Here is a 14614-nt window from a genome sequence, read left to right on the forward strand (position 1 = left end):
CCTGGGCCAGTGGAAAAAGAGGAAAATCAAGCCAAGCTCCTGTTTCATAGAATCAATCAGGTTGGAAGAGACCTCCAAGATCATCCAGTCCAACCTAGCACCCAGCCCTACCCAGTCAACTAGACTATGGCACCAAGTGCCTCATCCAGTCTTTTCTTGAAGATCTCAAGGGACGGTGCCTCCACCACCTCCCTGGGCAGCCCATTCCAATGGGAATTTTCTCCTAACATCCAGCCTAAATGAAACTACAACATGGATTAAAAAAAGCACCTGCTTCTGAATTTTGAACGAAGTACAGGTCTAAAATAGGGGTCATTTAATGCTTATGAAATTTCACCTCTCTGCCACACGTTAGGTGCTCAGGAGACAAGCAAGCCTATCAGTGAGGGAAGGACCTTTGATGGCACTCTGCTCCCATGGAGCTGGAATTACTGCCCTTTTGATGAATATTTGGCTTTAGTTATTTTTTTCAACATCTGAGCTAGCAATACTTTCATTTGCAGCCCAAATCCATGCAATGAGTGTGTGGCAGCCCAGTTATCTCCTTTGTCAGACTTGGCTGCCTTTTGAGAGGATGTGCATCTAGGACCTCAGGAAAATGGGCACAGGGGAAGCAGTGAGCCAGTCACCCTTCTCTCCTCCACCCCCTTTATCATGAGCAGGTGTCGTGAACCAAACAGGGCTCCCACATTGCTCTGGAAATGTGGGCCAGAAGCTATGTGTGAATACAGTCACTGACTAAGTAATTATGTAAGTCCCTTTCCACCCCCTGTGACCTGTATCAGTACTTGCGGGCAGGTGCCAGGCTGAATGGGAACAAGCAGAACGGGCAATGCCAGCTGGCCAGTGCAAACCTTGCCTGCCTCCCACAAGGGGAAATGGAGAACAAACATCTTCAGGTCCCCAGATGTGGGAAATCTTTGATCCACAGTTATTTGAGAAACATTAATTCTTTCCATGGTAATTCCATGGCTTGCCCACTATTAAAACTTGAAGGTCTTGTTAGGACTTCTTGGAAAGCACAAAACCACATGAAATAAGCCCCTCAGAATCTGTTTGGATCTGATAACATTATCTGCAGCCCTGCACAACAGTAACTATTGTAAGGAAATAAGAGTGTTTTGTTCTAGAGGAAGGGCAGATTTGCTCTTCTGAGGAGGGAAGGAAGCAGGTGGATGTCAAGAGTCCACCTAGAAAGCATGACATTGAAGAAGATAATTCCCCCAGGATTAAATGGAAAATGTACATAATTTAAGCAACCTCCTGCAGAGGAAATTTGGAAGTATTTGCTTTGGGGCTTAAAAAAAAACCCTGAATGCTTGGATTTGCTTACAGGTAATGAACAAAAGAGAAGAGAGTCCTGGTCACAGCGAATGGCTTGGGTCTGTGCCTGGGGGAGGAGTGATTATCCTGACTACGAAGCAATGACTTTCCCTTGCAACAGAAGGTTGAAGCCATATTTTTGGGGAAGTCAAGAGAAGGAAATAAGCTGGCAGCTGTGATGCAGGTTTGATGCAGGTTTAATTAATATTTTTTTTTTCTTCTGCAAGTTGTAGCCAAAGAGCCATCATAAAGAGTTGGATCACAATTCCACCTTTTAGAGATGAACGTCCAAAAGTTAGTGAGCTGCTAGGAGGTGTTTGAGGATATCTGGGTCAACCGAGCACATTTTTCAGGCCATAACAAGATAATGTCTCTCCTCCCTCTCTGCTCAGGTCTGTCCTGCCTCCAGATCAGACTGACACACAACTCTGGCATTCTGTTAGCATCTTTGCAGTAGGGCTCTCCTGTTCCTTGCCTCTCTTCACTTCTCATCATGTTACTTATGAATATTGCACTTGCCTTTCTGCCCAAATCACTAGTGTGGTCACATATGACAAACCGAAGACTGCACTCACAGCAAACTATAGGAACTGAGTTTTTTGGGTTGTGTATTTCTGTATCGTCTTCCTTGAAGCCTTTGACATTCATCCATGTCCAGTAAGCAGCATTATAGGAGAAAAGACTTTATAGATACAGGGCTGGGTGATAGGTTGGACTGGCTGATCTTGGAGGTCTCTTCCAACCTGGTTGATTCTATGACTCTATGATAAAGTCTTTGGGGGAAAATAAATGATCCCTGAAAAGGTCTGTCAAAAAAGGTGGTTTTGGCAAGGGAAGGTGCTCAGTAGGTCTCTCTGATCTGTTGAAGGAAGTGATGGATGGGAAGGGAGTTCTGCAATGTATCAAGACCAAGCAAGTTTCTGTAGGCATTTTGTTGATGTGATGTTAAATATTACTACCCTTATTTCTTTTCACTGGTGCAAACTTTCACCAGAGTATAAATAGTTCAGAGAATAAATCGATTTGTAATGCCAGGTAGGCTTCCACCTCTAGGAGCAGAAGGAAGGACACAAAAGGTGCAGAAGCAAACAGCAACAATCACCTGAAATAGAGATTAATTTATACCTGAAATAACTCCTTAGTAGCAGTACAAGGACTTTGACAGAAAAAAGCCCCTTCTACACCTCAACACATAGGAAGGACTTTGTGATCCCTCAAGTCCACAGTGGGGCAGAAACGACGAAGAATTGAGGAGATCTACAAAGCCCTTCCCTTCTGCTCTACCTGACATTATTGTTTCCAGCCCATGGGTAAGGATCTTGCCCTGCTGTGCGAGCCAGACAAGCTGTTTTTCTCTCTCACTGCCTGAATCATTTAAGCCAAGACGGGCCAGGGAATCCTGCTTGGTCCAGCTCCAGAAACATCAAAATCTCTACCTTTCACTGAGCAAACAACTCAAGATCGCTTAATGAAAAGCAGACACAAGGGCTTATTACTGCTTTTTTCTTTTTTGCTTTGCATTTTCTGTAGTTTCATTCTCTGTGGTTGATGCCTTATAGAATCATAGAATCAACCAAGTTGGAAGAGACCTCCAAGATCATCCAGTCCAACCTAGCACCCAGCTCTAGCCAGTCAACTAGACCATGGCACTAAGTGCCTCATCCAGGCTTTTATTGAACAGCTCCAGGGACAGTGACTCCACCACCTCCCTGGGCAGCCCATTCCAATGGCAAATCACTCTCTCTGGCAACAACTTCCTCCTAACATCCAGCCTGGAAAGAATAAAATTAAAGAAACAGAAGAAAGTTCTAGAAATCAGAGATATTCTCCACTGGTTTTCATCCTCCATCTTATAATGTATTGGGAACGGAAGAATCCTAGAGGGCACACTTGCTGCTGCTGCTGCCAAGCAAATCTTGATTTTATAGCACAAAAGCAGCTTCCTGCACAAGCATCCTATCCAACCATGCATTCCCCCCCCCCCAGTGAGCATCATGATTATAATGCAGGAAAATGAAAGTAACAAATATTCAGTTCCTCTGCTGCCCTTAATTAATTCATTTAGAAGCAACCCAAGGTTTATAGTCACGGAGGCAAATTGTTAAACTACAGACAAGAAAATTTCATCTGGAAGCAAATGATGAGGGGACACAAAAAGGCATTTGATGTTGAAGGGGAAGGTAGCTGTAAAATACAACCGAGGTGAGAAAAGTAATAAGAGTGAAGCTCATCCTGCCAGTGAGAATGGAATTGGCAGTATTTTTGTATTCTGTATTCTTTCTAATTTCAGGTTCATTTCCTGGACAGGATTGAACAGCTATTTTTTTTTTTTTTTAACTGAGATTCTCTATTCCAGCTGATGGAGCTTTTGCAGAGAGCTTCTCCAGGTCCCTGAATAAGCCAGCTAGCGCAGAGAGAAGTGAAAAGGCAGCAAGACTGCTGCTACTTAAATTAACTGAAACAATATTTTGGCTGTATAGGCTTATGAATTTCCTCAGTAAGCCTTAAAAAGAGCCATCTGGTCAGGACATTGCATCTCTGGTTAGATCCTGCTTTGGAAATTGAAATGAGGCTCGTGAGTACTTGTTAGTGCTTTTAAAAGAGGGATCTGGGAGGTGAGTAGTTGCCTTGGTGGGTTGCTGGGTGCAGAGCAGGTCTTGGCAGAGCAGTGGGCAGGTGCCTGCAGTGATGGGTGTCTCCCCATCTCATGCCCTTGAAAATGCACCACCTGCACTGGCAGCACACCGGCACAGCACAGCTCAACCCTCCCAAAATCAAGGACACTCACGCTGCCTCACTGAGACCTTGCAAGCGCATCCCTGAGGCAACAAGGACAGAGGGGTGATGCCTTACTGAGGAGGAATCCAGAGGGGTGCCATTCCATGCCCTCTGCAGGGCCTGTGTCTCCCAGGACAGCAGCCACCTCCTCCAAGGAGCTACCTCTGGGTGGAAAGGCTATGGAGGGGCACAGCATCCATCCTTCTGCTCCCGGCTTGTGGACAAACTTCTCCCTGTAGGAAATGTCAAAGCACCATCCGAGTCCCTCTCCCTCTGTGTTTTGGACACAGGTCTTTAATGAGTGGAGGAAAACAGATTAAGAGCCACTGAATGCCTGCTGGGGAGCGGAGAGGGGGGAGGAGTTGGCAAGAAAATGTTCTGTATGAGTTTCTGCCCTGCTTACGAGCTTTTGCAGCCCCGCATAGTAAAATCTGTCTCCTTCTCTCCCCACCTGGCATAACTCCCTCAGGACTGATCGCGCCAGCATAGGAACCAGTATAGCACAGGCAATTAGCTAACACAGCCCCTTCTGCTCTATCGTAAGGGTTCAGAATTTGCCCCCAGATGATGGATCTTTCTAAGACAAAAGCCTTCAACTGTGGCACAAAACATGTTTCTGAAATACTCTAAGACTCTATAGTGAAATTTGAAGTACTAATATGAGCTCTCTTGACCTCTCTTCCTCAATTTTTACATTAACATTTCATTGGATACTTAAATCCCAACAACATACCAGTGGTAACTCCTGAATCCCACCAGTGCTCTCCATCTTTGCATGGACATGCACCTGAGCCTGTACTTCTTCAGGCTGAAGCTCACAAAAGCTGGCCATGTATCACAAATCCCTGAACCCCTCACTCTGCAGTGTGAGGAATATACATTGCCTAATTAACATAAACGACAACAAATGCCCTGCATCCTTCAAGCGAGGGCTGACAGCATGCACAGAGGTACCCCATGCTGCCCAAGCTGCCCCAGGATGAGATGCAGCTTAGCTGGTGGCACCTCAGAGCTCTGCCTGCAGTTAGTCCAGGGCAAGGGGAATGGGGAGTCAAGCTGCTCCTGCAGCCCCAACTCTCTACAAAGCCCTGAGATGCAACGCTTTATTAAGTACGATCTAATCCCTGTGGGTCAGTAGGGTCCCACACCATCTCATGCCAGAGGGATGCTCCAGCTGCCTCTCATGAGGCAGCTCAGAAGAGCCTGCTGCCCCCAGATCATGGTCCTGTTCTTCCAGCAGGCTGGATTGGGACCGGATGGATCCCTTGTGGCTGCAGCCATACACAGAGAGTTCTCCCAGGGGCTGCGGCACTGCCAGGAGAGGGAGGGCGGTGAGGAGAGACCTCCTCGGGTGGCAGTGGGAGCTGGATGTGGCCCAAGCATGAGGGCACATTGTCTCTAAGATACCGTGGCTTGGGGTAGCTTTCCCTAAACAAAGAGCATTCTAAGGGAGCCACTGCTGGAAATTTCCATTCCTTTGTTGGGTAGATGCTGTGTAAACAAATGCATTCCTAAGATTTTTCATAATCCTGGAAAAGTCCATAAAAGAAACTGTACAGTTTGTCAAATAGCTGGAGTTCATCTATATTATTCCTCAGCTGCTGGGAACATGATATACAATGGCACAGAATATAATGCAAGGAACATATGCTGAAGGTCTTCTTAGAAGCATTCTGTGCATTCGTATGTGGCACGTACAGATATTTCTTCTGTTTTGCCCCATGGGGTCTAAAATATTCTATCCATACTAGAGCTTGGCTTTGTGAATTACTTATCTTACCTCAAAATAATCCTCACCTCTCAGGTGACCTCGGCAGCAACATTTACCTGGTTTAATGTGCGGGTGCTTTGAAAGCATTTATCAATTAGCACATGAGATAAATGTGGAAGCAGCTTCTTGCTCCGCTCTTCTGCTTTTCTTTCTGTCTGAATTTCATTCAAAACCCAGGTCATCTGGGAAGGTCTCATTACGATGATGATATTGTGGCCTGGTGTATTTACAAGATGAATGGTTCACAAATTCTTTGTCAGTGTCTTGCTTTTCTGTCATATATAAACACTAATTACATATAGAAGATATTATCTTCCTGAATCCAGTGCACTGGTAGTGTAAATGTAGAAGATGATTGTACCTTCACTGACAGAAGTCAGACCTTTCACCTGAGATAACTTAGTAGCTTCTCACACAAACTCTATCCCCTTGCAGTCAATCTGGATTTAAAAGGTCACTTCCCTGTTCAATGTGGTGCATATAATTCAGAAATTCAGAACAGAAATTGCCCTTTACATGTCCACAACAAGCTTTATTAACCTTCTTTTTAATTTTTTGACCACAATAACATTTATCTTCTACTTAGGCTTCCCAACCTGTTCCCTTTAGGATGATTTTTCTCCTAACTTTTGAAAATCCTATCTCCTAGTAATGAAATTAAACTAGAAAAAAATACACAAACGAGGCAGAAATAACACTTTAAAAGACCTTTTCATTTTTAGATCTCAGAGCTCTAGATAAGAGAGAGCACTTAAATAACTGTATACCATACAAAATGTACTTCTTCAACATTTGTCTTCTAATTTACTATTTATTTCCTAGATATGGCATTTTTCAGGGAGAATAAAAATCTAACACCCTCCCCTCAACAATTGAGAAGCCAATCCTTCATACTGGGCTATCTCTGCAAGGCAAGCCCAAGTATTTTTGGCTAGCTGGTTGGCTCTCTAATTTCTTTCTGTTTGGACACTGCCACAGCATCTCCAGATCCACAGAGCTCATCTGAGACCCTAATTTTTCCTGACCTCAGTACCCACATTTTGGGGCAACTCTGTCAAAGCTTTTCAATCTCCAGGATGAAGTAGCCCAGTTCAACCTTCTCTCAAAGAAAGATTATTAGAGCAATTGTAGCTCTAACACTGGAACAGAGTACAAAAGCTTATTACTGTATTTTAAATACACGTTGACCAAACTTTAAACCTAATTAATAACTATCCCAGAGAGTGCAGACCAGTAACTTGTCTGCCACACAAACAGCTGCACAAATCCTTCACATTTATATTTTCCAGGCTTTCAACTTTGATTAATAACATGGCAAAACCATGCAAGTCTCAACCGTATTAACCAGGGCTATATTTTCCGTCTTACTGACACGAACGCTTTCATATAATAAAAGCAAAAGGAAGACAGAAGAGGTGTTTCATTAGGACACAAGGATGACTAAAGCTGCTGTGTAGAGTATTTGTCAGGAGGTGGTAGGGGAAGAGCTATTACTTACATTTTAGCATGTCACTAGGATGTGGAGCGAGAAGATCCCCTTAGTGAGATACGTTCGCTTAGGAAGAAAAAAAATGAAGCATTCAGACTGTCCAAGATCTTCTCACTGAAACATTTCTGGTACTAAATTGCAAACTCGATGAAGAAGTTTGCAGTACTACATGGAAAAGTATTGTTCCAATTTTGCTATAACGCCTGGCAAGACGGTGGTGATAAAAGATCCAGAAGTTCACATTAACCTGCCAATCCCTTTTTATTGCTAGATGGCTATGTGCAAAAATACATCAAGCATGCAACCTGGTTGATTAAAACAAAAAAATAGCCCAAACCACAAACTCTCAGGAAATCTGTCCTTGCAGCTGATTATAGAAGCTTATAACCTGGTTTAAAAGCATTTATTACAAGAAATAAAATCCCCCAAACCCAAACAAACCTCGCTGAATGGCTGATGTAAGCAAGAAATCAGCATTATGCCAGCAGAGCAGCAGCTTCAAAACAAATCCAGAGACTCATGCTTCCCTCATACAGAATTCTTCAAGATTTAACATAACTGACTTCATGACTCTGTGATACTGGGTTTGGAGCTAAATTTAGTCCATTCTCCTCGTTGACTGTTCATGTGACAGGGGTATTCCTTAGATGGGTTTCTGACACTAAATTCAGAGGAATGAACTGTGTTATGCACATCATAAATACAAATAACATTTGTCTGGGTGTAACACTTGACTTCCTTCTTTCTGCATCTGCCTGCCTATACATTTGCACCAACAGCATGTTTACAATCATGCCTTTTGTAAGAGAGCCAAGCTCTGTAAATCTAAGTAACAGGCAAAGCCAACCATAGATTTTCTGTATCTAAATCATTTACATGAAGCCAGCTGAGTTTCAAAACCGAGGGAACAGAAGAAAGAGATACAGGCATACAGCACGCTAATAGTGACCCTGAAGTAACTACTTGTGACAGCACCCAAATATCACAGTCGTGGGCATATTGGAAACACCCAGGTACCACAGAGGGAATGTGATAAGAGAAAGGTAGAGCACAGCAAATATCTTGTCACATTTCTATCCTGAGACAAAAGCATAATTTCTGCTTTCACCTTTTTAGCATTTCTAATGCACAACATCTGCAGTACCAGAAACGCAGGGGAACGGGGAAGGCACATGCACCAATCTATTTCCACCCACCAGAAAGTGAGGAAACATATATAAATGCTTTATACAGCACCTGATAAAAGGTGAGAGCCTATGCATAATCTTAGATACAAATCTCACTACCAAGGAGATTTGTCTCCCGCTTGAATGCAACGCAGGCACACAACAAACCATTCCCATGCATCTGTGCTCCCTGTTCTGACATTACAACTTTGCTTTTTAACTAGCCCAGGCTTGGCTGCAGCTAAGATAAACATATTTAGCTGCAACTTTCTTTTTTTCCCCCCCCTTCCTCTTTCAAAAAGAGGCAAACTGGATTATAGCAAATAACCTTAAAGATAATTAACTGACAATGCCGCAACTAGCATAAAATCTTCCTTCAGGCGACCCCTAATTTAAGTATTACTGGCACAAAGTGGAGACAGATTGTGCATCACCACCGCAATATTTACATAGAAGAAACCCACAGAGCAGGAAACGTGAGACTCAATGATGCACTAAATTAGGAACAATCATATTCTAGTGTTAATCTGCTTTCTCCTCTATCCAAATTTCAGGTCCAGCAATTGGTACAAATGCACATAAACCATTCCCATTTTTAATGATTAAGCACCGCAATCTGCAAGCGGTTCCGCTCAGGAGTAAATTTGCTCACTACCAGGGGTGTTTGCTGGACCAGACTCCTAAAAGTAAAACAGGTTTACCAACACAGAGATTTTTTTTTTTCTCCTTCCAGCAAACCAATACTTCCTAAGCTGTTTATTTCTTTCTACAAATGATGTCTGTGAAAGCAGTTCCCATCATCTGCCAGGCTACCTGCCCTTTGATTGCCAGTATTTTCCTGTGACAGAAACACCATGATGCTGCAGCATACTGCAGGAGCAGTTTTAATTCACCAGTGCTGTAGGTGCACGGAAGTACCCAACAGGCTCTGGAAGCAAAGAATTAAAGTTAAAACGGTGGGCAGAAAAAGATAGCTGATCTATTTGTAAATATACTGAGTATGGACACAGTTACAATAAATATACACTCTGTAGCCTGTCACAGTATCACAGTATCATCAGGGTTGGAAGAGACCTCACAGATCATCAAGTCCAACCCTTCACCAGACACAGATTTCATGAGCGCAACTCTCAGTTACAACACCACTCCTAAGATAAATGCAAAGAGCCACCACCAATCTTGCTAACTCTCAAATATTACTCAAATTTGGTTTCTGCTATGGCATATTAACAAAATATTTACCTTGCCTAATCGCTGATGTTCTTCAAAAGCAGAGATCAGTTCCTGTGCCCACTTTATTTTTTCAGGGCTCGGAGAGAACTGCTCCTGGACAACAGCAATTTGGTTGGGGTGAATCACCTGCTTACCTACAAAGAAGATTAATAACACCAGAATCACGCATCGACAAACAGATGTTCAAGCAAAAGGTTCCAACCACTTGAGGCTCTCATATGACTCACAGACTTTCCTGCACTTTTAATTATTTTACTTGATTGCTTTTATTATTTTTTTTCCAAATTGGATAACAGGCAGATAGCTTTTTGCCTTATTGATTCAAAGAATGAAAATATCTTGATCTATGCCTGCATTCAACACACTTTCAAAGAACCCAAGAGGTTTTTCTCCTCCCTCCTCTTTTCAATCCATACATTTCTCAGCTGTTTCAGGTGCAACTGTTCATCCAGAGCAGACAGTGACACTTCAGTATGATGCATCTCTGAATTTAAACTATCTAAGTAACATTTCCAAACACTCTTAAATAAATTATGTTAAAAATGCACTCAGAAAATGAGATCTGAATATAGACGGCAAGAGATTTTGTAGGACTGAAAAGTTACCAATCACCTAAGGATCATGCCCTAAAATCTCACTACTGCCTTATCACCATAAAATCCTCAATGCTGTTTAAATCGTTCTTGCAATAGTTGGCAGCTGCAGGTAGGTTGCAATCTATATTTAGTCACCAACACATGAACCAGCTACCAGTGGTGCTCTGAGGTGTTGCGGAACACTCTGTGTTTATTGGGGGTTTATTTTAATCTCTTGTATAAACACACATTAAGAAAAACAAAAATAGATGTTGCCTTTCTTTCTTTCTTTCTTTCTTTTTTTTAAATAAGAGACTTTCAAACGTGAATAGACAGCCACATAATCCCTTTTTAACCTGTCATTGTGCTTAGCTACCTTAAAACAAACACATAGCTAATTCGTTTGACAGTTTTAAAAGTGCAACGCTTGGCATTATTAGTTGATTTCTAAGGGAATTTCACAGGCTGCTGTGATTTCTGCACTTCGTATTCAGGGTGTTTTAACAAAAAGAAGCTACCGCAATGCCCAGCTTCCTGCGGAAGAAATCACTCTCCCCTCACTCCCCACCCCCCGCTACCCCCGTGCCAGAGAGCTACAGCAGTTGGAGGGATGAGCCTGATCCTGCAAACCTGCCATCAAAGTGAGCAGTCCCCCGCACAGGGAGGGTCCCACGGCCGTGCCGTCCTGCAGCACGCTGCAGCCTCTGGCGGGAGCGAGATTTTTGCACGCAAAGGCTGAAGTTCGAAGCGGCAGGACCTGAGGAGGTTTCCTGCGCGCAACGAGGGCTGCTCCCACGTTCTCACTGACTCTCTGTGTCAGTGAGAGATGTGATACTCGCATCTCTCTAGCCGTACGTTTGAAATCAACCCATTACTTAGCCTAAGAAGTCTGCTGTGTGACCGGAGAGGTACACCGATTTTAACATGAAATTAGCAACACTGCGACAAAAACATTGGGATTACTTTTATCACTACTGGGTCTGAGTGACAACCTGGAGCGCAGACAAAACCTGGGGATGCAGCAGCAGCATCTACTTAATTTCATGAGAAAGGAATAGTAATTTTTCTTTTAATTTTAGCCACGAGTAGCTCATTCATATTTTCAAATTAGCAAATATATATTTTCAAAGCAGCAAAGATATTTTTTCAAAGCAGCAAATATATTTTTTCAAAGTAGCAAATATATTTTTTCAAAGTAGCAAATATATATTTTCAAAGTAGCAAATTTATATTTTCAGCCCTATTAAAAAAAACCACTTCTAGTTTATGATTTTATGGGCATCCAAATATTCGATTCCAAATTTCAATGTCCTAAGTATTTAAAAGGGAAAAAAAAATGGCTTTAAAATAGATAAAAGCTTAAAATTCTGTAAGAACTATTAAAAAAAAAGAAGAGAGAAATTACATGGAGACAAATTTTCTTAACCAATGTGGTTTACATTAAGTCTAATAAGAAAAAAAAAAGTGGCTAGTTTAATCGAATGTCACCATTAATAAGATTATGATGGTCCTTATTTGTAACACAAACACATTTTCCCTAGCTAAACTGCTAACTCTCAAATGGGTGCACAAATAATTCCTGAAAAACCCTAAGGAGCTGAACTTCTTGAGAAAAAAAAAATAAAATAGATTTTAAATTTTATTTGAAGCCAATCTACAATTACATATAAATGAAATCTTTATTTATTTGAAGCCAATTTACAGTTACATATAAAGGAAATATTTATTTATTTGAAGTCAAATATTTCCTTTATATGTAACTGTAAATTATTTATTTGAAGCCAATTTACAGTTACATATAAAGGAAATATTTATTTGAAGCCAATTTACAGTTACATATAAATAAAATGTTTATTTATTTGAAGCCAATCTGCAATTACATATAAATGAAATATTAATTTATTTGAAGCCAATCTGCAATTACATATAAGTGAAATATTAATTTATTTGAAGCCAATCTGCAATTACATATAAGTGAAATATTAATTTATTTGAAGCAAATTTACAGTTACATATAAGTGAAATATTAATTTATTTGAAGCCAATCTGCAATTACATAGAAGTGAAATATTAATTTATTTGAAGCCAATCTACAATTACATATAAGTGAAATCTTTATTTATTTGAAGCAAATTTACAGTTACATATAAGTGAAATATTTATTTATTTGAAGCCAATCTGCAATTACATATAAGTGAAATCTTTATTTATTTGAAGCAAATTTACAGTTACATATAAGTGAAATATTAATTTATTTGAAGCCAATCTGCAATTACATATAAGTGAAATCTTTATTTATTTGAAGCCAATCTACAATTACATATAAGTGAAAAATTTATTTATTTGAAGCCAATCTGCAATTACACATAAATGAAATATTTATTTATTTGAAGCCAATCTGCAATTACACATAAATGAAATGTTTATTTATTTGAAGCCAATCTGCAATTATATATAAATGAAATGTTTATGATTTTTTATAGTGCAAAAACATTTCTATAGGAGGATTTGGTTTTGATAAAGATTATCTGTAGCAGTAACATATATATATATATATATATCAGTAACATATATATATATATATATCAGTAACATATATATATATATATAGATAGATATCAGTAACATATATATATATATATATAACCATTAAAACACTGCTGAATGATTTACAGGGGATACAACCTAACTTTTGATTCATAGGAGTCTGATTTTTGTCGCAGATGATGTATCCAAATAACTGTATAATAGATGCAAAGCCATGCGGGAACGAAGGAAATGTTTCAAACAGAACTGTTGTTACAGGCAAGTCACCGAGAAAGTGCAACATTGGAAGGCACATAAAATTTATGACCACGAAATCCATTTTACAGTACCACTTGATATATCATGCTTCAAATCCATACCTGCCAAGTCTTTCAGGTAACTGTTATGATGGTGTCGTTTTGCTGTTTAACAAAAGACTCTGGACAGAAAATGTCTGTATGTGATTTTTATACGTGTGCAGCACACAGCACACGTTCCTCTAATGACTAAATCATCTGTCCAAACTCGTGGCAAGGTTGTTTAATTTCTTTTTGCACAAACAGCCCTAAAACTTATGTCCATTTTTATAGGCAATGCACTGGTTTTAAGTCTATGGGTTCTGGTACTGTAAAACATCATGATGGTGTGTATGCGTGTCTGTGTGGGTTTATATAGCTGTACATCCTCTATCCCTCTCTCCCTAATATATTACATATATATCTCTATATATATATACTAATTTGGCTACATTCAATTTGAAAACATTTGATTTGATGTAAACACACTCACTGATGGAAAAATAGGATGACTTTAAAGATAACCAGAAAAGATAAAGAGGCTACAACAAGCAATGAAGGTCACAGTAGTCACTAACTAGCTGGTGAATTCTTTGTTGTGTTATTTCACTTGTTTTATCCTGAGTGAACATATTTGACTACATTAAGGTCAGCTCCACTGTGCTAGATCTGAATATGGGAAAAATCTAAGGAAATAAACCTTTGCTGAGTATTTTGGATTTGCATTAGTTTTGAAGGTGGTGAATTTGGCTCAATGAATGCAAATAAGTCTGTGTGTGTTGTTCTGCTAAGAAAGTATTTGGAAGCCTCAGCCCATTTTAGTCCTTTTAATATATTTGAATATGTTGAAATATATTTGAATATATTGAAATAGATTTGAAATACTTTTCCAATATTTAAACAATGTTGATTCTTTGTGAAAAAGTAGCTGGAAAGGATCTTAAATATTTAAAACCCAACAAGATTTGTATGTTTTGAGCTTGTTAACAAGGCGACATGTCAGTGTTTTACTCTCAGGTTATCAGAAGACTGCCAATGTTAAATATGTTCTGCAGACTTCTGCTTTTTACAAGGCCACGGATTAAGCTAAGACTAATTTGTGTTTTTTTTTTTATGATGAATATTAAACTGGAAATGAAAACTAAAATACAAAAAAGAAAAGTTCCATTTCTATAGTTTTGGGATAGAATTTGTTTTGCTTTCAGTTTTGAAATGACATTTTACTTTAACCAAAATAAGCAAGACAGATTATAAAAACATTAGATAAACTGAAAGAAAAAAAAAAAAACCAAAGCAAACAGCCAAAAACCAAAATCAAACACGTGAAACATTCTGGATCAACCTCAAAAATATGCCTTTTTTTTAGAACCAACATATGAAAATTGCTGTTTTGTTCCAACTTATGCAGATCTTTGTTGGGGTTTTTTTTTTTTCCTTTTAAATCTATATTTTTATTT

The 14614-nt window shown here is 39.8% G+C and overlaps 1 protein-coding gene across 7 annotated transcripts in view; it reads right to left on the reverse strand.

Moving 5' to 3' along the window:
- The window catches only part of CLYBL (citramalyl-CoA lyase), a 229700-nt gene that overhangs the window by 18064 nt on the left and 197022 nt on the right, over positions 1-14614 (reverse strand). For 4 of the 7 annotated variants that reach the window (XR_010302386.1, XM_064143835.1, XM_064143831.1 and 1 more), the window contains exon 7: positions 9770-9894. Coding sequence is in view for 4 of the 7 variants with exons in the window: in XM_064143835.1 (XP_063999905.1) it covers positions 9770-9894 (125 nt within the window). In the remaining 3 variants the exon portion in view is untranslated. Of the gene's footprint in view, positions 1-6565; positions 9456-9769; positions 9895-14614 lie in introns of those variants that run through there. The other 3 variants (XR_010302387.1, XR_010302388.1, XM_064143833.1) reach the window with 2 other exon arrangements.

Source organism: Pogoniulus pusillus, chromosome 5, assembly GCF_015220805.1.
Source record: "Pogoniulus pusillus isolate bPogPus1 chromosome 5, bPogPus1.pri, whole genome shotgun sequence".
Taxonomy (NCBI): domain Eukaryota; kingdom Metazoa; phylum Chordata; class Aves; order Piciformes; family Lybiidae; genus Pogoniulus; species Pogoniulus pusillus.